General features: G+C 47.4%; 1 protein-coding gene across 1 annotated transcript in view; it reads right to left on the reverse strand.

Moving 5' to 3' along the window:
• Positions 1 to 25,001, reverse strand: part of LOC139240999 (nck-associated protein 1-like) — a 394,739-nt gene that overhangs the window by 152,331 nt on the left and 217,407 nt on the right. The window contains exon 22 of the mRNA XM_070869663.1: positions 21,510 to 21,640. Within this exon, the coding sequence (XP_070725764.1) occupies positions 21,510 to 21,640 (131 nt within the window). The remainder of the gene's footprint in view (positions 1 to 21,509; positions 21,641 to 25,001) is intronic.

The raw sequence follows: 25,001 nt of genomic DNA on the forward strand, positions 1-25,001 counted from the left end.
TGACTACATTGCACCCACTGAACTGACTATATTGCACCCACTGAACTGACGATATTGCACCCATTGAACTGACGATATTGCACCCACTGAACTGACGATACTGCACCAACTGAACTGACCATATTGCACCCACTGAACTGACTACACTGCACCCACTGAACTGACGACATTGCACCCACTGAACTGACTATATTGCACCCACTGAACTGACGACACTGCACCCACTGAACTGACTATATTACACCCACTGAACTGACTACATTGCACCCACTGCACTGACGATACTGCACCAACTGAATTGACCATATTGCACCCACGGAACTGACTACACTGCACCCACTGAACTGACTATATTGCACCCACTGAACTGACTACATTGCACCCACTGAACTGACTGCATTGCACCCACTGAACTGACTGCATTGCACCCACTAAACTGACTGCATTGCACCCACTAAACTGACTACATTGCACCCACTGAACTGACTACATTGCACCCACTGAACTGACGACATTGCACCCACTGAACTGACTACATTGCACCAACTGAACTGACTACAGTGCACCCACTGAACTGACTATATTGCACCCACTGAACTGACTACATTGCACCCACTGAACTGACGATACTGCACCAACTGAACTGACCATATTGCACCCACTGAACTGACTACACTGCACCCACTGAACTGACGACATTGCACCCACTGAACTGACTATATTGCACCCACTGAACTGACTACACTGCACCCACTGAACTGACTATATTACATCCACTGAACTGACTACATTGCACCCACTGCACTGACGATACTGCACCCACTGAACTGACAACATTGCACCCACTGAACTGACTATACTGCACCCACTGAACTGACTATATTGCACCCACTGAACTGACTATATTGCACCCACTGAACTGACGATATTGCACCCACTGAACTGACGATATTGCACCCACTGAACTGACGATACTGCACCAACTGAACTGACCATATTGCACCCACTGAACTGACTACACTGCACCCACTGAACTGACTACACTGCACCCACTGAACTGACGACATTGCACCCACTGAACTGACTATATTGCACCCACTGAACTGACTACACTGCACCCACTGAACTGACTATATTGCACCCACTGAACTGACTACATTGCACCCACTGCACTGACGATACTGCACCCACTGAACTGACAACATTGCACCCACTGAACTGAGCATACTGCACCCACTGAACTGACTATATTGCACCCACTGAACTGACTATATTGCACCCACTGAACTGACGATATTGCACCCACTGAACTGACGCTATTGCACCCACTGAACTGACGATACTGCACCAACTGAACTGACCATATTGCACCCACGGAACTGACGACACTGCACCCACTGAACTGACGAAATTGCACCCACTGAACTGACTACATTGCACCCACTGAACTGACTACATTGCACCCACTGAACTGACTACATTGCACCCACTGAACTGACTGCATTGCACCCACTGAACTGACTGCATTGCACCCACTGAACTGACTGCATTGCACCCACTGAACTGACTACATTGCACCCACTGAACTGACTGCATTGCACCCACTGAACTGACTACATTGCACCCACTGAACTGACTATACTGCACCCACTGAACTGACGATATTGCAGCCACTGAACTGACGATATTGCACGCAATGAACTGACTACACTGCACCCACTGAACTGACTATATTACATCCACTGAACTGACTACATTGCACCCACTGCACTGACGATACTGCACCCACTGAACTGACAACATTGCACCCACTGAACTGACTATACTGCACCCACTGAACTGACTATATTGCACCCACTGAACTGACTATATTGCACCCACTGAACTGACGATATTGCACCCACTGAACTGACGATATTGCACCCACTGAACTGACGATACTGCACCAACTGAACTGACCATATTGCACCCACTGAACTGACTACACTGCACCCACTGAACTGACTACACTGCACCCACTGAACTGACGACATTGCACCCACTGAACTGACTATATTGCACCCACTGAACTGACTACACTGCACCCACTGAACTGACTATATTGCACCCACTGAACTGACTACATTGCACCCACTGCACTGACGATACTGCACCCACTGAACTGACAACATTGCACCCACTGAACTGAGTATACTGCACCCACTGAACTGACTATATTGCACCCACTGAACTGACTATATTGCACCCACTGAACTGACGAAATTGCACCCACTGAACTGACTACATTGCACCCACTGAACTGACTACATTGCACCCACTGAACTGACTACATTGCACCCACTGAACTGACTGCATTGCACCCACTGAACTGACTGCATTGCACCCACTGAACTGACTGCATTGCACCCACTGAACTGACTGCATTGCACCCACTGAACTGACTACATTGCACCCACTGAACTGACTGCATTGCACCCACTGAACTGACTACATTGCACCCACTGAACTGACGATATTGCAGCCACTGAACTGACGATATTGCACGCAATGAACTGACTACATTGCACCCACTGAACTGACTGCATTGCGCCCACTGAACTGACTGCATTGCACCCACTGAACTGACTACATTGCACCCAGTGAACTGAATACATTGCACCCAGTGAACTGAATGCAGTGCACCGACTGAACTGACTGCAGTGCACCCACTGAACTGACTACATTGCACCCAGTGAACTGACTATACTGCACCCACTGAACTGACTATATTGCACCCACTGAACAGACGATATTGCACCCACTGAACTGACTACATTGCACCCACTGAACTTATTACACTGCACCCACTTAACTGACGATATTGGATCCACTGAACTGACGACATTGCAACCACTGAACTGACGATATTGAACGCAATGAACTGACTACATTGCGCCCACTGAACTGACTGCATTGCGCCCACTGAACTGACTGCATTGCACCCACTGAACTGACTGCATTGCACCCACTGAACTGACTATACTGCACCCACTGAACTGACTATATTGCACCCACTGAACTGACGATATTGCACCCACTGAACTGACTACATTGCACCCACTGAACTTACTACACTGCACCCACTGAACTGACGATATTGGATCCACTGAACTGACTACATTGCACCCACTGAACTGACTATATTGCACCCACTGAACTGACGATATTGCACCCACTGAACTGACTACATTGCACCCACTGAACTGACTATATTGCACCCACTGAACTGACGATATTGCACCCATTGAACTGACGATATTGCACCCACTGAACTGACGATACTGCACCAACTGAACTGACCATATTGCACCCACTGAACTGACTACACTGCACCCACTGAACTGACGACATTGCACCCACTGAACTGACTATATTGCACCCACTGAACTGACGACACTGCACCCACTGAACTGACTATATTACACCCACTGAACTGACTACATTGCACCCACTGCACTGACGATACTGCACCAACTGAATTGACCATATTGCACCCACGGAACTGACTACACTGCACCCACTGAACTGACTATATTGCACCCACTGAACTGACTACATTGCACCCACTGAACTGGCTGCATTGCACCCACTGAACTGACTGCATTGCACCCACTAAACTGACTGCATTGCACCCACTAAACTGACTACATTGCACCCACTGAACTGACTACATTGCACCCACTGAACTGACGATATTGCACCCACTGAACTGAGTATACTGCACCCACTGAACTGACTATATTGCACCCACTGAACTGACTATATTGCACCCACTGAACTGACGATATTGCACCCACTGAACTGACGCTATTGCACCCACTGAACTGACGATACTGCACCAACTGAACTGACCATATTGCACCCACGGAACTGACGACACTGCACCCACTGAACTGACGAAATTGCACCCACTGAACTGACTACATTTCACCCACTGAACTGACTACATTGCACCCACTGAACTGACTACATTGCACCCACTGAACTGACTGCATTGCACCCACTGAACTGACTGCATTGCACCCACTGAACTGACTGCATTGCACCCACTGAACTGACTACATTGCACCCACTGAACTGACTGCATTGCACCCACTGAACTGACTACATTGCACCCACTGAACTGACTATACTGCACCCACTGAACTGACGATATTGCAGCCACTGAACTGACGATATTGCACGCAATGAACTGACTACACTGCACCCACTGAACTGACTATATTACATCCACTGAACTGACTACATTGCACCCACTGCACTGACGATACTGCACCCACTGAACTGACAACATTGCACCCACTGAACTGACTATACTGCACCCACTGAACTGACTATATTGCACCCACTGAACTGACTATATTGCACCCACTGAACTGGCGATATTGCACCCACTGAACTGACGATATTGCACCCACTGAACTGACGATACTGCACCAACTGAACTGACCATATTGCACCCACTGAACTGACTACACTGCACCCACTGAACTGACTACACTGCACCCACTGAACTGACGACATTGCACCCACTGAACTGACTATATTGCACCCACTGAACTGACTACACTGCACCCACTGAACTGACTATATTGCACCCACTGAACTGACTACATTGCACCCACTGCACTGACGATACTGCACCCACTGAACTGACAACATTGCACCCACTGAACTGAGTATACTGCACCCACTGAACTGACTATATTGCACCCACTGAACTGACTATATTGCACCCACTGAACTGACGAAATTGCACCCACTGAACTGACTACATTGCACCCACTGAACTGACTACATTGCACCCACTGAACTGACTACATTGCACCCACTGAACTGACTGCATTTCACCCACTGAACTGACTGCATTGCTCCCACTGAACTGACTGCATTGCACCCACTGAACTGACTGCATTGCACCCACTGAACTGACTACATTGCACCCACTGAACTGACTGCATTGCACCCACTGAACTGACTGCATTGCACCCACTGAACTGACTACATTGCACCCACTGAACTGACGATATTGCAGCCACTGAACTGACGATATTGCACGCAATGAACTGACTACATTGCACCCACTGAACTGACTGCATTGCGCCCACTGAACTGACTGCATTGCACCCACTGAACTGACTACATTGCACCCAGTGAACTGAATACATTGCACCCAGTGAACTGAATGCAGTGCACCCACTGAACTGACTGCAGTGCACCCACTGAACTGACTACATTGCACCCAGTGAACTGACTATACTGCACCCACTGAACTGACTATATTGCACCCACTGAACAGACGATATTGCACCCACTGAACTGACTACATTGCACCCACTGAACTTATTACACTGCACCCACTTAACTGACGATATTGGATCCACTGAACTGACGACATTGCAACCACTGAACTGACGATATTGAACGCAATGAACTGACTACATTGCGCCCACTGAACTGACTGCATTGCGCCCACTGAACTGACTGCATTGCACCCACTGAACTGACTGCATTGCACCCACTCAACTGACTGCATTGCACCCACTGAACTGACTATACTGCACCCACTGAACTGACTATATTGCACCCACTGAACTGACGATATTGCACCCACTGAACTGACTACATTGCACCCACTGAACTTACTACACTGCACCCACTGAACTGACGATATTGGATCCACTGAACTGACTACATTGCACCCACTGAACTGACTATATTGCACCCACTGAACTGACGATATTGCACCCACTGAACTGACTACATTGCACCCACTGAACTGACTATATTGCACCCACTGAACTGACGATATTGCACCCATTGAACTGACGATATTGCACCCACTGAACTGACGATACTGCACCAACTGAACTGACCATATTGCACCCACTGAACTGACTACACTGCACCCACTGAACTGACGACATTGCACCCACTGAACTGACTATATTGCACCCACTGAACTGACGACACTGCACCCACTGAACTGACTATATTACACCCACTGAACTGACTACATTGCACCCACTGCACTGACGATACTGCACCAACTGAATTGACCATATTGCACCCACGGAACTGACTACACTGCACCCACTGAACTGACTATATTGCACCCACTGAACTGACTACATTGCACCCACTGAACTGACTGCATTGCACCCACTGAACTGACTGCATTGCACCCACTAAACTGACTGCATTGCACCCACTAAACTGACTACATTGCACCCACTGAACTGACTACATTGCACCCACTGAACTGACGACATTGCACCCACTGAACTGACTACATTGCACCAACTGAACTGACTACAGTGCACCCACTGAACTGACTATATTGCACCCACTGAACTGACTATATTGCACCCACTGAACTGACGATATTGCACCCACTGAACTGACTACATTGCACCCACTGAACTGACGATATTGCACCCATTGAACTGACGATATTGCACCCACTGAACTGACTACATTGCACCCACTGAACTGACTGCATTGCACCCACTGAACTGACTGCATTGTACCCACTTAACTAACTATATTGCACCCACTGAACTGACTATTCTGCACCCACTGAACTGACTGCATTGCACCCACTGAACTGACTACACAGCACAGACTGAACTGACTACAGTGCACCCACTGAACTGACTATATTGCACCCACTGAACTGACTATATTGCACCCACTGAACTGACGATATTGCACCCACTGAACTGACTACATTGCACCCACTGAACTGACGATATTGCACCCATTGAACTGACGATATTGCACCCACTGAACTGACTACATTGCACCCACTGAACTGACTGCATTGCACCCACTGAACTGACTGCATTGTACCCACTTAACTAACTATATTGCACCCACTGAACTGACTATTCTGCACCCACTGAACTGACTGCATTGCACCCACTGAACTGACTACACAGCACAGACTGAACTGACTACATTGCACCCACTGAACTGACTATATTGCACCCACTGAACTGACGACACTGCACCCACTGAACTGACAATATTGCACCCACTGAACTGACGATATTGCACCCACTGAACTGACTATATTGCACCGACTGAACTGACTACATTGCACCCACTGAACTGACGACATTGCACCCACTGAACTGACTACAGTGCACCCACTGAACTGACTACAGTGCACCCACTGAACTGACTACAGTGCACCCACTGAACTGACTATACTGCACCCACTGAACTGACTATATTACACTCACTGAACTGACTACATTGCACCCAGTGAACTGACTATAGTGCACCCACTGAACTGACGATATTGCACCCACTGAACTGACTACATTGCACCCACTGAACTGACTGCATTGCACCCACTGAACTGACAATATTGCACCCATTGAACTGACGATATTGCACCCACTGAACTGACTACATTACACCCACTGAACTGACTGCATTGCACCCACTGAACTGACTGCATTGGACCCACTGAACTGACTGCATTGCACCCACTGAACTGACGATATTGCACCCACTGAACTGACGATATTGCACCCACTGAACTGACGATATTGCACCCATTGAACTGACGATATTGCACCCACTGAACTGACGATACTGCACCAACTGAACTGACGACATTGCACCCACTGAACTGACGACATTGCACCCACTGAACTGACTACACTGCACCCACTGAACTGACTACATTGCACCCACTGAACTGACTACATTGCACCCACTGAACTGACTATATTACACCCACAGAACTGACTTTATTACACCCACTGAACTGACTACACTGCACCCACTGAACTGACTACATTGCACCCACTGAACTGACTACATTGTACCCACTGAACTGACGACATTGCACCCACTGAACTGACGATATTGCACCCACTGAACTGACGATATTGAACGCAATGAACTGACTACATTGCACCCACTGAACTGACTGCATTGCGCCCACTGAACTGACTGCATTGCGCCCACTGAACTGACTGCATTGCGCCCACTGAACTGACTGCATTGCGCCCACTGAACTGACTACATTGCACCCAGTGAACTGACTATACTGCACCCACTGAACTGACTATATTGCACCCACTGAACTGACGATATTGCACCCACTGAACTGACTACATTGCACCCACTGAACTTACTACACTGCACTCACTGAACTGACGATATTGCACCCACTGAACTGACGATATTGCACCCATTGAACTGACGATATTGCACCCACTGAACTGACTACATTGCACCCACTGAACTGACGATACTGCACCAACTGAACTGACCATATTGCACCCACTGAACTGACTACACTGCACCCACTGAACTGACGACATTGCACCCACTGAACTGACTATATTGCACCCACTGAACTGACTACACTGCACCCACTGAACTGACTATATTACATCCACTGAACTGACTACATTGCACCCACTGCACTGACGATACTGCACCCACTGAACTGACAACATTGCACCCACTGAACTGACTATACTGCACCCACTGAACTGACTATATTGCACCCACTGAACTGACTATATTGCACCCACTGAACTGACGATATTGCACCCACTGAACTGACGATATTGCACCCACTGAACTGACGATACTGCACCAACTGAACTGACCATATTGCACCCACTGAACTGACTACACTGCACCCACTGAACTGACTACACTGCACCCACTGAACTGACGACATTGCACCCACTGAACTGACTATATTGCATCCACTGAACTGACTACACTGCACCCACTGAACTGACTATATTGCACCCACTGAACTGACTACATTGCACCCACTGCACTGACGATACTGCACCCACTGAACTGACAACATTGCACCCACTGAACTGAGTATACTGCACCCACTGAACTGACTATATTGCACCCACTGAACTGACTATATTGCACCCACTGAACTGACGATATTGCACCCACTGAACTGACGCTATTGCACCCACTGAACTGACAATACTGCACCAACTGAACTGACCATATTGCACCCACGGAACTGACGACACTGCACCCACTGAACTGACGAAATTGCACCCACTGAACTGACTACATTGCACCCACTGAACTGACTACATTGCACCCACTGAACTGACTACATTGCACCCACTGAACTGACTGCATTGCACCCACTGAACTGACTGCATTGCACCCACTGAACTGACTGCATTGCACCCACTGAACTGACTACATTGCACCCACTGAACTGACTGCATTGCACCCACTGAACTGACTATATTGCACCCACTGAACTGACTATACTGCACCCACTGAACTGACGATATTGCAGCCACTGAACTGACGATATTGCACGCAATGAACTGACTACACTGCACCCACTGAACTGACTATATTACATCCACTGAACTGACTACATTGCACCCACTGCACTGACGATACTGCACCCACTGAACTGACAACATTGCACCCACTGAACTGACTATACTGCACCCACTGAACTGACTATATTGCACCCACTGAACTGACTATATTGCACCCACTGAACTGACGATATTGCACCCACTGAACTGACGATATTGCACCCACTGAACTGACGATACTGCACCAACTGAACTGACCATATTGCACCCACTGAACTGACTACACTGCACCCACTGAACTGACTACACTGCACCCACTGAACTGACGACATTGCACCCACTGAACTGACTATATTGCACCCACTGAACTGACTACACTGCACCCACTGAACTGACTATATTGCACCCACTGAACTGACTACATTGCACCCACTGCACTGACGATACTGCACCCACTGAACTGACAACATTGCACCCACTGAACTGAGTATACTGCACCCACTGAACTGACTATATTGCACCCACTGAACTGACTATATTGCACCCACTGAACTGACGAAATTGCACCCACTGAACTGACTACATTGCACCCACTGAACTGACTACATTGCACCCACTGAACTGACTACATTGCACCCACTGAACTGACTGCATTGCACCCACTGAACTGACTGCATTGCACCCACTGAACTGACTGCATTGCACCCACTGAACTGACTACATTGCACCCACTGAACTGACTGCATTGCACCCACTGAACTGACTACATTGCACCCACTGAACTGACTGCATTGCGCCCACTGAACTGACTGCATTGCACCCACTGAACTGACTACATTGCACCCAGTGAACTGAATACATTGCACCCAGTGAACTGAATGCAGTGCACCCACTGAACTGACTGCAGTGCACCCACTGAACTGACTACATTGCACCCAGTGAACTGACTATACTGCACCCACTGAACTGACTATATTGCACCCACTGAACAGACGATATTGCACCCACTGAACTGACTACATTGCACCCACTGAACTTATTACACTGCACCCACTTAACTGACGATATTGGATCCACTGAACTGACGACATTGCAACCACTGAACTGACGATATTGAACGCAATGAACTGACTACATTGCACCCACTGAACTGACTGCATTGCGCCCACTGAACTGACTGCATTGCACCCACTGAACTGACTGCATTGCACCCACTGAACTGACTGCATTGCACCCACTGAACTGACTATACTGCACCCACTGAACTGACTATATTGCACCCACTGAACTGACGATATTGCACCCACTGAACTGACTACATTGCACCCACTGAACTTACTACACTGCACCCACTGAACTGACGATATTGGATCCACTGAACTGACTACATTGCACCCACTGAACTGACTATATTGCACCCACTGAACTGACGATATTGCACCCACTGAACTGACTACATTGCACCCACTGAACTGACTATATTGCACCCACTGAACTGACGATATTGCACCCATTGAACTGACGATATTGCACCCACTGAACTGACGATACTGCACCAACTGAACTGACCATATTGCACCCACTGAACTGACTACACTGCACCCACTGAACTGACGACATTGCACCCACTGAACTGACTATATTGCACCCACTGAACTGACGACACTGCACCCACTGAACTGACTATATTACACCCACTGAACTGACTACATTGCACCCACTGCACTGACGATACTGCACCAACTGAATTGACCATATTGCACCCACGGAACTGACTACACTGCACCCACTGAACTGACTATATTGCACCCACTGAACTGACTACATTGCACCCACTGAACTGACTGCATTGCAGCCACTGAACTGACTGCATTGCACCCACTAAACTGACTGCATTGCACCCACTGAACTGACTACATTGCACCCACTGAACAGACGATATTGCACCCACTGAACTGACTACATTGCACCAACTGAACTGACTACAGTGCACCCACTGAACTGACTATATTGCACCCACTGAACTGACTATATTGCACCCACTGAACTGACGATATTGCACCCACTGAACTGACTACATTGCACCCACTGAACTGACGATATTGCACCCATTGAACTGACGATATTGCACCCACTGAACTGACTACATTGCACCCACTGAACTGACTGCATTGCACCCACTGAACTGACTGCATTGTACCCACTTAACTAACTATATTGCACCCACTGAACTGACTATTCTGCACCCACTGAACTGACTGCATTGCACCCACTGAACTGACTACACAGCACAGACTGAACTGACTACATTGCACCCACTGAACTGACTATATTGCACCCACTGAACTGACGACACTGCACCCACTGAACTGACAATATTGCACCCACTGAACTGACGATATTGCACCCACTGAACTGACTATATTGCACCGACTGAACTGACTACATTGCACCCACTGAACTGACGACATTGCACCCACTGAACTGACTACAGTGCACCCACTGAACTGACTACAGTGCACCCACTGAACTGACTACAGTGCACCCACTGAACTGACTATACTGCACCCACTGAACTGACTATATTACACTCACTGAACTGACTACATTGCACCCAGTGAACTGACTATAGTGCACCCACTGAACTGACGATATTGCACCCACTGAACTGACTACATTGCACCCACTGAACTGACTGCATTGCACCCACTGAACTGACAATATTGCACCCATTGAACTGACGATATTGCACCCACTGAACTGACTACATTGCACCCACTGAACTGACTGCATTGCACCCACTGAACTGACTGCATTGGACCCACTGAACTGACTGCATTGCACCCACTGAACTGACGATATTGCACCCACTGAACTGACGATATTGCACCCACTGAACTGACGATATTGCACCCATTGAACTGACGATATTGCACCCACTGAACTGACGATACTGCACCAACTGAACTGACGACATTGCACCCACTGAACTGACGACATTGCACCCACTGAACTGACTACACTGCACCCACTGAACTGACTATATTACACCCACTGAACTGACTACATTGCACCCACTGCACTGACGATACTGCACCAACTGAACTGACCATATTGCACCCACGGAACTGACTACACTGCACCCACTGAACTAACTATATTGCACCCACTGAACTGACTACATTGCACCCACTGAACTGACTGCATTGCACCCACTGAACTGACTGCATTGCACCCACTGAACTGACTGCATTGCACCCACTGAACTGACTACATTGCACCCACTGAACTGACTACATTGCACCCACTGAACTGACGATATTGCACCCACTGAACTGACTACATTGCACCAACTGAACTGACTACAGTGCACCCACTGAACTGACTACATTGCACCCACTGAACTGACTACATTGCACCCAGTGAACTGACTATACTGCACCCACTGAACTGACTACCTTACACCCACTGAACTGACGATATTGCAGCCACTGAACTGACTATATTGCACCTACTGAACTGACTATATTGCACCCAATGAACTGACTATATTGCACCCACTGAACTGACTATATTGCACCCACTGAACTGACGCTATTGCACCCACTGAACTGACTACATTGCACCCACTGAACTGACGATATTGCACCCATTGAACTGACGATATTGCACCCACTGAACTGACTACATTGCACCCACTGAACTGACTGCATTGCACCCACTGAACTGACTGCATTGTACCCACTTAACTAACTACATTGCACCCACTGAACTGACTATTCTGCACCCACTGAACTGACTGCATTGCACCCACTGAACTGACGACACAGCACAGACTGAACTGACTACATTGCACCCACTGAGCTGACTATATTGCACCCACTGAACTGACGACACTGCACCCACTGAACTGACAATATTGCACCCACTGAACTGACGATATTGCACCCACTGAACTGACGATATTGCACCGACTGAACTGACTACATTGCACCCACTGAACTGACGACATTGCACCCACTGAACTGACTACAGTGCACCCACTGAACTGACTACAGTGCACCCACTGAACTGACTACAGTGCACCCACTGAACTGACTATACTGCACCCACTGAACTGACTATATTACACTCACTGAACTGACTACATTGCACCCAGTGAACTGACTCTCGTGCACCCACTGAACTGACGATATTGCACCCACTGAACTGACTACATTGCACCCACTGAACTGACGACATTGCACCCACTGAACTGACAATATTGCACCCATTGAACTGACAATATTGCACCCACTGAACTGACTACATTGCACCCACTGAACTGACTGCATTGCACCCACTGAACTGACTGCATTGGACCCACTGAACTGACTGCATTGCACCCACTGAACTGACAATATTGCACCCACTGAACTGACGATATTGCACCCACTGAACTGACTACATTGCACCGACTGAACTGACTACATTGCACCCACTGAACTGACGACATTGCACCCACTGAACTGACTACAGTGCACCCACTGAACTGACTACAGTGCACCCACTGAACTGACTACAGTGCACCCACTGAACTGACAATATTCCACCCATTGAACTGACGATATTGCACCCACTGAACTGACTACAGTGCACCCACTGAACTGACTACATTGCACCCACTGAACTGACAATATTCCACCCATTGAACTGACGATATTGCACCCACTGAACTGACTACATTGCACCCACTGAACTGACTGCATTGCACCCACTGAACTGACTGCATTGTACCCACTGAACTGACTACATTGCACCCACTGATCTGATGACACTGCACCCACTGAACTGACGATACTGCACCCACTGAACTGACGATACTGCACCCACTGAACTGACGATACTGCACCCACTGAACTGACAACATTGCACCCACTGAACTGACTGTACTGCACCCACTGAACTGACTATATTTCACCCACTGAACTGATGATATTGCACCCACTGAACTGACTACACTGCACCCACTGAACTGACTACACTGCACCCACTGAACTGACTATATTGCACCCACTGAACTGACTACATTGCACCCACTGAACTGACTATACTGCACCCACTGAACTGACTACATTGCACCCACTGAACTGACTACATTGCACCCACTGAACTGACTACATTGCACCCACTGAACTGACTATATTGCACCCACTGAACTGACTATTCTGCACCCACTGAACTGACTATATTGCACCCACTGAACTGACTATATTGCACCCACTGAACTGACGATATTGCACCCACTGAACTGACTACATTGCACCCACTGAACTGACTATATTGCACCTACTGAACTGACTATATTGCATCCACTGATCTGACGATGCTGCACCCACTGAACTGACAACATTGCACGCACTGAACTGACTATACTGCACCCACTGAACTGACTACATTGCACCCACTGAACTGACTATATTGCACCTACTGAACTGACTATATTGCACCAACTGAACTGAGTTTTCTGCACCCACTGAACTGACGACACTGCACCCACTGAACTGACTAACTGCACCCACTGAACTGACTATATTGCACCCACTGAACTGACTACATTGCACCCACTGAACTGACTATACTGCACCCACTGAACTGACTGCATTGCACCCACTGAACTGACTATATTGCACCTACTGAACTGACTATATTGCACCCACTGAACTGACTATACTGCACCCACTGAACTGACTACATTGCACCCACTGAACTGACTATATTGCACCTACTGAACTGACTATATTGCACCCACTGAACTGATTATACTGCACCCACTAGCTCGAGGCACCGGGAGATTACGACCTTTGAGGTCCTGCTTTTTAATCTCTCTCCTCGCTCCTTAAACTCTGCCTGCAGAACCTCATTCCTCTTTGTGCCTATGCCATTGGTCCCGATTTGGACCACGATCTCTGGCTGTTCACCCTCTCTCCCCAGAATGCCCTGCAGCCGCTCGGTCACATCCTTGACCCTGGCACCAGGGAGGCAACATACCATCCTGGAGTCATGTCTGTGACCACAGAAATGCCTGACTGCTCCCCCTGACTATTGAATCCCTACCACTATAGCTCTTCCATTCTTCTTCCCCTCCCGCCCTGTGCAGCTGAGCCACCTGTGGTGCCGTGTACTTGGCTCTGGCCGCACTCCCCAGAGCCACCATGGCCCTCACCAGTACTAGAGGGAGAGCGAGATGCACTCAGGGGACTCCTGCGCAAGAGTAATACAGTACAAAAGCAAGGAAGTTATGCTTTATCTTTATAAAACACTGGTTAGGCCTCAGCTCGAGTATTGTGGCCAATTTTGGATACCACACTTTAGGAAGGATATCACGATCTGGGAAAGGGTGCGGAGGGTATTTGCTAGAATGGTTCCAGGGATGAGGGAATTCAGTTATGTGGATAGACTGGAGAACCTGGGATTGTTCTTAGAGCAGAGAAGGGTAAGAGGAGATTTACGAGGTGTTTAAAAACATGAAGGATTTTGATCGAGTAGACAAAGAGAAAAGTTTCCACCGGCAGGAGGCTCGGTAACCAAAGGGACACAGATTTAAGGTAATTGGCAAAAGAACCAGAGGGGGAGATGGGGAGAATGTTTTTACGCAGCGAATTGTTGTGATCGGGAACGCGCTGCCCGAAAGAGCGGTGGGAGCAGATTCAATAGTAACTTTCAAACAGGGAATTGGATAAATACTTGAAGGGGAAATTTGCAGGGCTATGAGGAAAGGGCAGGGGTGTGCGACTAATTGGATAGCTCTTTCAAAGAGCCAGCACAGGCATGATGGGCAGAAAGGCCTCGTTCTGTGCTATATCATTCTCAGGGATAGATTTTACACTTTTTTTGCATGTATAACACCCACTTAATGTCCATTTTACTGCTGAAATGAGGTATAATGACCAGATATTGCCCATTTAGCCACAGGCATTTTTCGGACACTTATCGCCGAGCGTTACTTTCTCCATGTGCGTAACACCGAGATTTAATAATACCGCCCGCCCACTGTTTTTGGTCGTAAAGATCACATTTGCTGAAACTAACGGCCAGGAGATCGCCCAGCGTCACTTTCACCACCACGCACACATCTCGCCTACAATATCGCTCGCCCAAAAAACCACACAGAAAAAGTGACACCCACACCGAGGGCGAGAGGCGATACAACGAGAGCCACAGAGCAACTCGCAATGTCGTGGAGAAAACCATTGGCGTGCTGAAGCAGCGCTTTAGATGCCTGGACCACTCAGGAGGCGAGCTCCAATACCACCCTGAGCAGGTAGCTCAATTCGTGGTGGTGTGCTCCATGCTGCACAACTTGGCTATCAGGAGGGGACAAGAATTGCCTGATGAGTCTGACAGTCCACCTCACCAGAGAGAGGAAGAGGAGGATGAGGAGGCGGACGCTGACATCGGCCCAGACAATCAGGCTATTGCTGAAGCCATGCCGCCGCCCCCCTGTAGACCGCAGGAAAGGGCCCATGGTGGCATCATAGCTGCAAGAGCCTTATGTCAGGAGCTCATCAATGATCGCTTTTCCTGAAAGATCGTTGGTGTTATTTCCAAGGCTGACACACTGCTGGGTGAGCAGGTGATACATCAATGGTGGGCATCACCTTGGTGACAGTTAAAGTTTAAGTTGATTGAAGTTAAGTGTCATCATACCCTTTGATGTTAAGGGATCACCAGCGTGTAATGGTGCAGCTATCTGAGCCAATGTGCTGCAAGGTATTGTTAAATAAAAAACATTGAAACCGAACATTAGTCTGAAATTCTAAGTATATCTGTACAAACCAACCCTCCCCCCCACCCCCGGTTCTCCTCCCCACCTCTATCCCTTCCCCTTCTGACTCCAAGCCGCCTGGCCGAGGAGGTCCATTGTCGAGGGGAGGGGGGAGATGGGTGACGGCTGAAGCGTTGCTTGGACGGATACGGGAGAGGACGGTCCCGAGGTGGGAACATGCTCCGAGACAGAAGCAAGATGTTGCTGCTGGCTCTCATGTGTGGTTGGCAATGGGAGTGCAGTGCGGTGCTCCGGGACAACTGGGAACCCTCTGCCACCAGTGTTCCTGGCTAACAACTCCAGGGCCTCCTCCATCCCTTCCATGTTATATATTATTTGTTGGACAAAAACTCGGTGTCATCTATGTTCTTGGTGCTTCGTAGGCTTTTTGCTGCTGGTGAATCTCCATCGTGCCTCCCACAACAACCAGACAAGCACACACCACAGCCACACATGCTTTCAGTGCCTCTCTGCTCCCTCTCTCTCTGTCTCCTCTTCTGCTCATGTAACGATGACCCTTGACCTCCTGAATTGCGGGAAACGAACATTGCCATGCTGTTGCTAAGGACGGTGACACTTTACGGCAGAAGGTCAGAGAGATGTAATGGTAATGCCCATTTCAGATCGCTCGTGGTAACGGCCAATTTCAAAAATGGAGACTGGGGGCTTTGAGAATGGGCAATAAGCCGGCGATCTGAAAACCCATTTTTATCGCCCACGCTGGAAATAACACCCATTTTTGGGCGATCTGCACAAAAGTGTAAAATCTAGCCCATAGATTCTATAAATGTGTGGATTGTGTACATTTCTTTTTCAATTGGCGTTCTACAGTGGCTGCTAATCCTTTGATCCTCAATCAGATTGATACATTGAATTCAATTGCGAATGGTTTTATCACTGTAAATAGCAGGGGTTCCTGTAACCAGATTGAGTTAATGGTGCTTCCATTGTGCTTGTTCAGAAACATTTATATTAAGCAACAGATGTTCTTCACAGAATTGGATGGATTTGATCTAGCAATCCACCTGCTTATGTATGTGTTTGTGCTGTGGGACATAGTTCACAAATACAAATCCTGTCATTTTATTAGCTTTATCAGATTATCCCATTGAAGTGGGGCTGAGTGGTTAAGAACAGGATTGCTTTCCTTGCAACTTCTGGTGATTGATCAGATGAAGGTTCCTTCGTAAATCTCTGCTTGAAGAAGATTTAAAGCTCACACTGAAAGTGATACAACTTGTGATTTAACTTGCCAATGAACAAGGCTATTGTGTTTGAAAAGGCTATTGACCAGAAACTTAACTGGACCAGCCACATAAATACTGTGGCAACAAGAGCAGGTCAGAGGCTGGGTATTCTGCGACAAGTGTCTCACCTCCTGACTCCCCAAAGCCTTTTCGCCATCTGCAAGGCACAAGTCAGGAGTGTGATGGAATACTCTCCACTTGCCTGGATGAGTGCACTCAAGAAGCTCGACACCATCCAGGACAAAGCAGCCCACTTGATCGGCTCCCCATCCACCACCTTCAACACTCACTCCCTCCACCACCGGCGCACAATGGCTGCAGTGTGTACCATCTACAAGATGCACTGCAGCAACTCGCCAAGGCTTCTTCGGCAGCACCTCCCAAACCCGCGATCTCTACCACCTAGAAGGACAAGGGCAGCAGGCGCATGGGAACACCACCACCTCCAAGTTCCCCTCCAAGTTACACACCATCCTGACTTGGAAATATATCGGCCGTTCCTTCATCGTCACTGGGTCAAAATTCTGAACCTCCCTCCCTAACAGCACTGTGGGAGCACCTTCACCACACGGACTGCAGAGGTTCAAGAAGGCGGCTCACCTCAGTTTGACATCCATTGAGGGTAAAGTTATGGACATCCTTATTAAAGGTAAGATCACAGAGTATCGGGATAGAAATAATATAGAATTAAAGAAATAGATCATAATGGATTGTCAATATTGGTTCATAATTCATAATTCTGTGCCATTTCACCTGTGTCATTACCACATTGCTGTGTGTGGGAGCTTGCTGTGCGCAATTTGGCTGCCGCATTTCCCACATTACAACAGTGACTACATTTCAAAATACATCATTGGCTGTAAAGCGCTTTGGGATGTCCTGAGGTGGTGAAAGGCGCTATAGAAATGCAATTTCTTTCCTTTTTATTTTTTTTCATGGCCCTAAAGGATTGTTTTTCTTCTTTATGAGTTGCTTGGTTGTCCCGTTTTACCCGGCGGCAGCGTGTTTACATTTGGTACCTTTGCTTTGGTTATTACATTCTGGATCACATCCTTGAAGGAACCCCACAGTTCCAACACTCTCTGAGCCACATTCAAACCTGACAAAACTTCTCCAGCCCTTAAAGTTGAACTTTGATATTTTGGGGAAGAGTTTGCGCTTTGGGCGCAATCAGCAATACGGGCGCAAATGGGGTTGGGGGTAATATATTAGCATGGATAGAGGATTGGCTAACTAACAGAAAACAGAGAGTCGGGATAAATGGGTCATTTTCAGGTTGGCAAACAGTAACTAGTGGGGTGCCGCAGGGATCAGTGCTGGGACCCCAACTATTTACAATCTATATTAACAACTTAGAAGAAGGGACTGAGTGTAACGTAGCCAAGTTTGCTGATGATACAAAGATGGGAGGAAAAGCAATGTGTGAGGAGGACACAAAAAATCTGCAAAAGGACATAGACAGGCTAAGTGAGTGGGCAAAAATTTGGCAGATGGAGTATAATGTTGGAAAGTGTGAAGTCATGCACTTTGGTGGAAAAAAAAAATCAAAGAGCAAGTTATTGTTTAAATGGAGAAAAATTGCAAAGTGCCGCAGTACAGCGGGACCTGGGGGTACTTGTACATGAAACACAAAAGGTTAGTATGCAGGTACAGCAAGTGATCAAGAAGGCCAATGGTATCTTGACCTTTGTTGCAAAGGGGATGGAGTATAAAAGCAGGGAAGTCTTGCTACAGAGTATTGGTGAGGCCACACCTGGAATACTGCATACAGTTTTGGTTTCCATATTTACGAAAGGACATACTTGCTTTGGAGGCAGTTCAGAGAAGGTTCACGAGGTTGATTCCGGAGATGAGAGGGTTGACTTATGAAGAAAGGTTGAATAGTTTGGGCCTCTACTCATTGGAATTCAGAAGACTGAGAGGTGATCTTATCGAAACGTAAAAGATTATGAGGGGGCTTGACAAGGTGGATGCAAATGGCGGAGACTAGAACTAGAGGGCATGATCTTAGAATAAGGGGCCGCCATTTAAAACTGAGATGAGGAGGAATTTCTTCTCTAAGAGAGTTGTAAATCTGTGGAATTTGCTGCCTCAGAGAGCTGTGGAAGCCGGGACATTGAAAAAATTTAAAACAGAGATAGACAGATTTTTGAGCGATAAGGGAATAAGGGATTACGGGGAGCGGGCAGGGAAGTGGAGCTGAGTCCATGATCAGATCAGCCATGATCTTATTAAATACTGGAGCAGGCTCAAGGGGCCATATGGCCTGGTCCTGTTCCTATTTCTTATGTTCTTATGTAAATTCCACTCAAAATTTCGCTAGTTGGCTCAATTGAATTTTGTTTTCAAGTGCCCGCTCAAACTCATTTGCAAAATCCCAAACGTAAAAGCTTGCATGAACCAGTGCAGTCAGGCAGCGTTTTAGAAGGTAATTTTTTTAATGCGATATATTTAGGAGTGGTAACGTGGGCAGTTTGATTAACAGAGCTGAAAATGGGCTTATCCCAAAAATATTTTAATCAGAGCGTTGAGTCCACTTGTTTGTAATCTGATTGTAAATAACTGAAAATTACTTTTGAAAATGATACTGACCCATTTACTAGCTTCCTTGGCGAACAGTAGCCGGTTTCTCCGTAAATTAAATATTCTTTAATATTTAAAAGCTTTTAAAATGTGCCCATTAGTGCTCTTGCACCTAAAAACAGCTTGATTTTACTCAGTTCTGATGCAGGGTCACCGAGCTGAAACAGTACCCCTGCTGCTCTCGCCACAGAGGCTGCCTGACCCTCTGAGTACTCCCAGCATTTTCTGATTTTATTTCAGGTTTCCAGCATCTGCTGTGTTTTTCTTATTGTATTAGTTATAAGTAGCAGAAACTCTCCATGTTGATTATTTCGATCAAGGGTGTGGCTGGCTTTGTGGGCGGGGCCAGCTTCCAGCGTGACGTTTGTAAAACCATCGCTAAAGATCGCGGAAACTTGATTTGCGTGCTGGAAGTAATTTGCGCTTGAAATTCCTCAAACCTACCTCTGTGAAACAGCATTATGTATTAACTAGAATCTGTTCACCAACCTGAAACATCAGAATATTCCTCAGCATTGAAGATCTGTAGATTTTCGACGGGCATTGTCACAAACGCTCTGACAGCAGGGGAGTGAATAATTAGACCAGAACTGGTCTGCCTCAGAAGACTTTCCAAGTACCTAGAAGAGGAGAATCATTTAGGTATCAAGTTCATCTTGGATGTTGTCAGAAGTTTGTCAGTAGATAGGTTGGGGATCCACGGAGTCCAACTGATCAGGGCTGAGCCATCAGGTCTTGCTGACTACAGTAAACAGACTAGAGATGAAGCTGAGACCCTGAACAAACCAGGCATGGGAAGGACAATCAGATCCCACAAGTCAAATACAGAGCCCAAGCATTCAATAGTATCTGCCCCATGATCAACGTTGCATCAAACTGCTGTGCGATTTGCAAGTGGCGAAGTCACTACCAGGATTTAACTTCATATAAAGTTTATGCAAGAAGAAAACTGCCTGAACAATTCAAGAATGAATGACATCTGTCTTAAAATGGTGGCGCCTTAAGGAATAAAGCAGGTTGCAAAAATTGAGGGGAAGTAAGTACAGATGGTCATTGAGGGGCAGTAGGTACAGATGGTCATTGAGGGGCAGTAGGTACAGATGGTCATTGAGGGGCAGTAGCTACAGAGGGTCATTGAGGGGCAGTAGGGACAGAGGGTCATTGAAGGGCAGTAGGTACAGATGGTCATTGAGGGGCAGTAGGTACAGATGGTCATTGAGGTACACAGTGTCATTGAAGGTCAATAGGTACAGAGGGTCATTGAGGGGCAGTCGGTACAGATGGTCATTGGGGGGCAGTCGGTACAGAGGGTCATTGAGGGGCAGTAGGTATAGATGGTCATTGAGGGGCAGTAGGTACAGATGTCATTGAGGGGCAGTAGGTACAGATGGTCATTGAGGGGCAGTAGGTACAGATGGTCATTGAGGGGCAGTAGGTACAGACGGTCATTGAGGGGCAGTAGGTACAGAGGGTCATTGAGGGGCAGTAGGTACAGAGGGTCATTGAGGGGCAGTAGGTAGAGAGGCTCATTGAGGGGCAGTAGGTAGAGATGGTCATTGAGGGGCAGTAGGTACAGAGGGTAATTGAGGGCAGAAGGTACAGATGGTCATTGAGGGGCAGTAGGTTCAGGTGGTCATTGAGGGGCAGTAGGTACAGAGGGTCATTGAGGGGCAGTAGGTACAGATGGTCATTGAGGGGCAGTAGGTTCAGGTGGTCATTGAGGGGCAGTAGGTACAGAGGGTCATTGAGGGGCAGTAGGTAGAGATGGTCATTGAGGGGCAGTAGATACAGAGGGTCATTGAGGGGCAGTAGGTACAGGGGGTCATTGAGGGGCAGTAGTTACAGAGGGTCATTGAGGGGCAGTGGATACAGATGGCAGAAACATAGAAACATCGAAAATAGATGCAGGAGTAAACCGTTCGGCCCTTCGAGCCTGCAACGCCATTCAATGAGTTCATGGCTGAACATGCAACTTTAGTACCCCATTCCTGCTTTCTCACCATATCCCTTGATCCCCCTAGTAGTAAGGACTACATCTAACTCCTTTTTGAATATATTTAGTAAATTGGCCTCAACAACTTTCTGTGGTAGAGAATTCCACAGGTTCACCACTCTCTGGGTGAAGAAGTTTCTCCGCATCTCGGTCCTAAATGACTTACCCCTTATCCTTGGACTGTGACCCCTGGTTCTGTACTCCCCAACATTGGGAACATTCTTCCTGCATCTAACCTGTCTAAACCTGTCAGAATTTTAAATGTTTCTATGAGATCCCCTCTCATCCTTCTGAACTCCAGTGAATACAAGCCCAGTTGATCCAGTCTTTCTTGATATGTCAGTCCCGCCATCAGTCTGGTGAACCTTCGCTGCACTCCCTCAATAGCAAGAATGTCCTTCCTCAAGTTAGGAGTCCAAAACTGTACACAATACTCCAGGTGCGGCCTCACCAAGGCCCTGTACAACTGTAGTAACACCTCCCTGCCCCTGTACTCAAATCCACTCGCTATGAAGACCAACATGCCATTTGCTTTCTTAACCGCCTGCTGTACCTGCATGCCAACCTTCAATGACTGATGTACCATGACACCTATGTCTCGTTGCACCTCCCCTTTTCCTAATCTGTCACCATTCAGATAATAGTCTGTCTCTCTGTTTTTACCACCAAAGTGGATAACCTCACATTTATCCACATTATACTTCATCTGCCATGCATTTGCCCACTCACCTAACCTATCCAAGTCGCTCTGCAGCCTCATAGCATCCTCCTCGCAGCTCACACTGCCACCCAACTTAGTGTCATCCGCAAATTTGGAGATACTACATTTAATCCCCTCGTCTAAATCATTAATGTACAGTGTAAACAGCTGGAGCCCCAGCACAGAACCTTGCGGTACCCCACTAGTCACTGCCTGCCATTCTGAAAAGTCCCCATTTACTCCTACTCTTTGCTTCCTGTCTGACAACCAGTTCTCAATCCATGTCAGCACACTACCCCCAATCCCATGTGCTTTAACTTTGCACATTAATCTCTTGTGTGGGACCTTGTCGAAAGCCTTCTCTGAAAGTCCAAATATACCACATCAAGTGGTTCTCCCTTGTCCACTCTACTGGAAACATCCTCAAAAAATTCCAGAAGATTTGTCAAGCATGATTTCCCTTTCACAAATCCATGCTGACTTGAACCTATCATGTCACCTCTTTCCAAATGCGCTGCTATGACATCCTTAATAATTGATTCGATCATTTTACCCACTACCGATGTCAGGCTGACCGGTCTATAATTCCCTGTTTTCTCTCTCCCTCCTTTTTTAAAAAAGTGGGGTTACATTGGCTACCCTCCACTACATAGGAACTGATCCAGAGTCTATGAAATGTTGGAAAATGACTGGCAATGCATCCGCTATTTCCAAGGGCACCTCCTTAAGTACTCTGGGATGCAGACCATCAGGCCCTGGGGATTTATCGGCCTTCAATCCCATCAATTTCCCCAACACAATTTCCCGACTAATAAGGATTTCCCTCAGTTCCTCCTCCTTCTTACTAGACCCTCTGATCTCTTTTATATCCGGAAGGTTGTTTGTGTCCTCCTTAGTGAATACCGAATCAAAGTACTTGTTCAATTGGTCTGCCATTTCTTTGTTCCCCATTCTGACGTCGCCTGATTCTGATTGCAGCGGACCTACGTTTGTCTTTACTAACCTTTTTCTCTTTACATATCTATAGAAACTTTTGCAGTTCATTTTAATGTTCCCTGCAAGCTTCCGCTCGTACTCGATTTTCCCTGCCCGAATCAAACCCTTTGTCCTCCTCTGCTGAATTCTAAATTTCTCCCAGTCCCCGGGTTCGCTGCTATTTCTGGCCAATTTGTATGTCACTTCCTTGGCTTTAATACTACCCCTGATTTCCCTTGATAGCCACGGTTGAGCCACCTTCCCTTTTTTATTTTTACACCAGACAGGGATGCACAATTGTTGTAGTTCATCC

This window comes from Pristiophorus japonicus, chromosome X, assembly GCF_044704955.1.
Source record: "Pristiophorus japonicus isolate sPriJap1 chromosome X, sPriJap1.hap1, whole genome shotgun sequence".
NCBI lineage: Eukaryota > Metazoa > Chordata > Chondrichthyes > Pristiophoridae > Pristiophorus > Pristiophorus japonicus.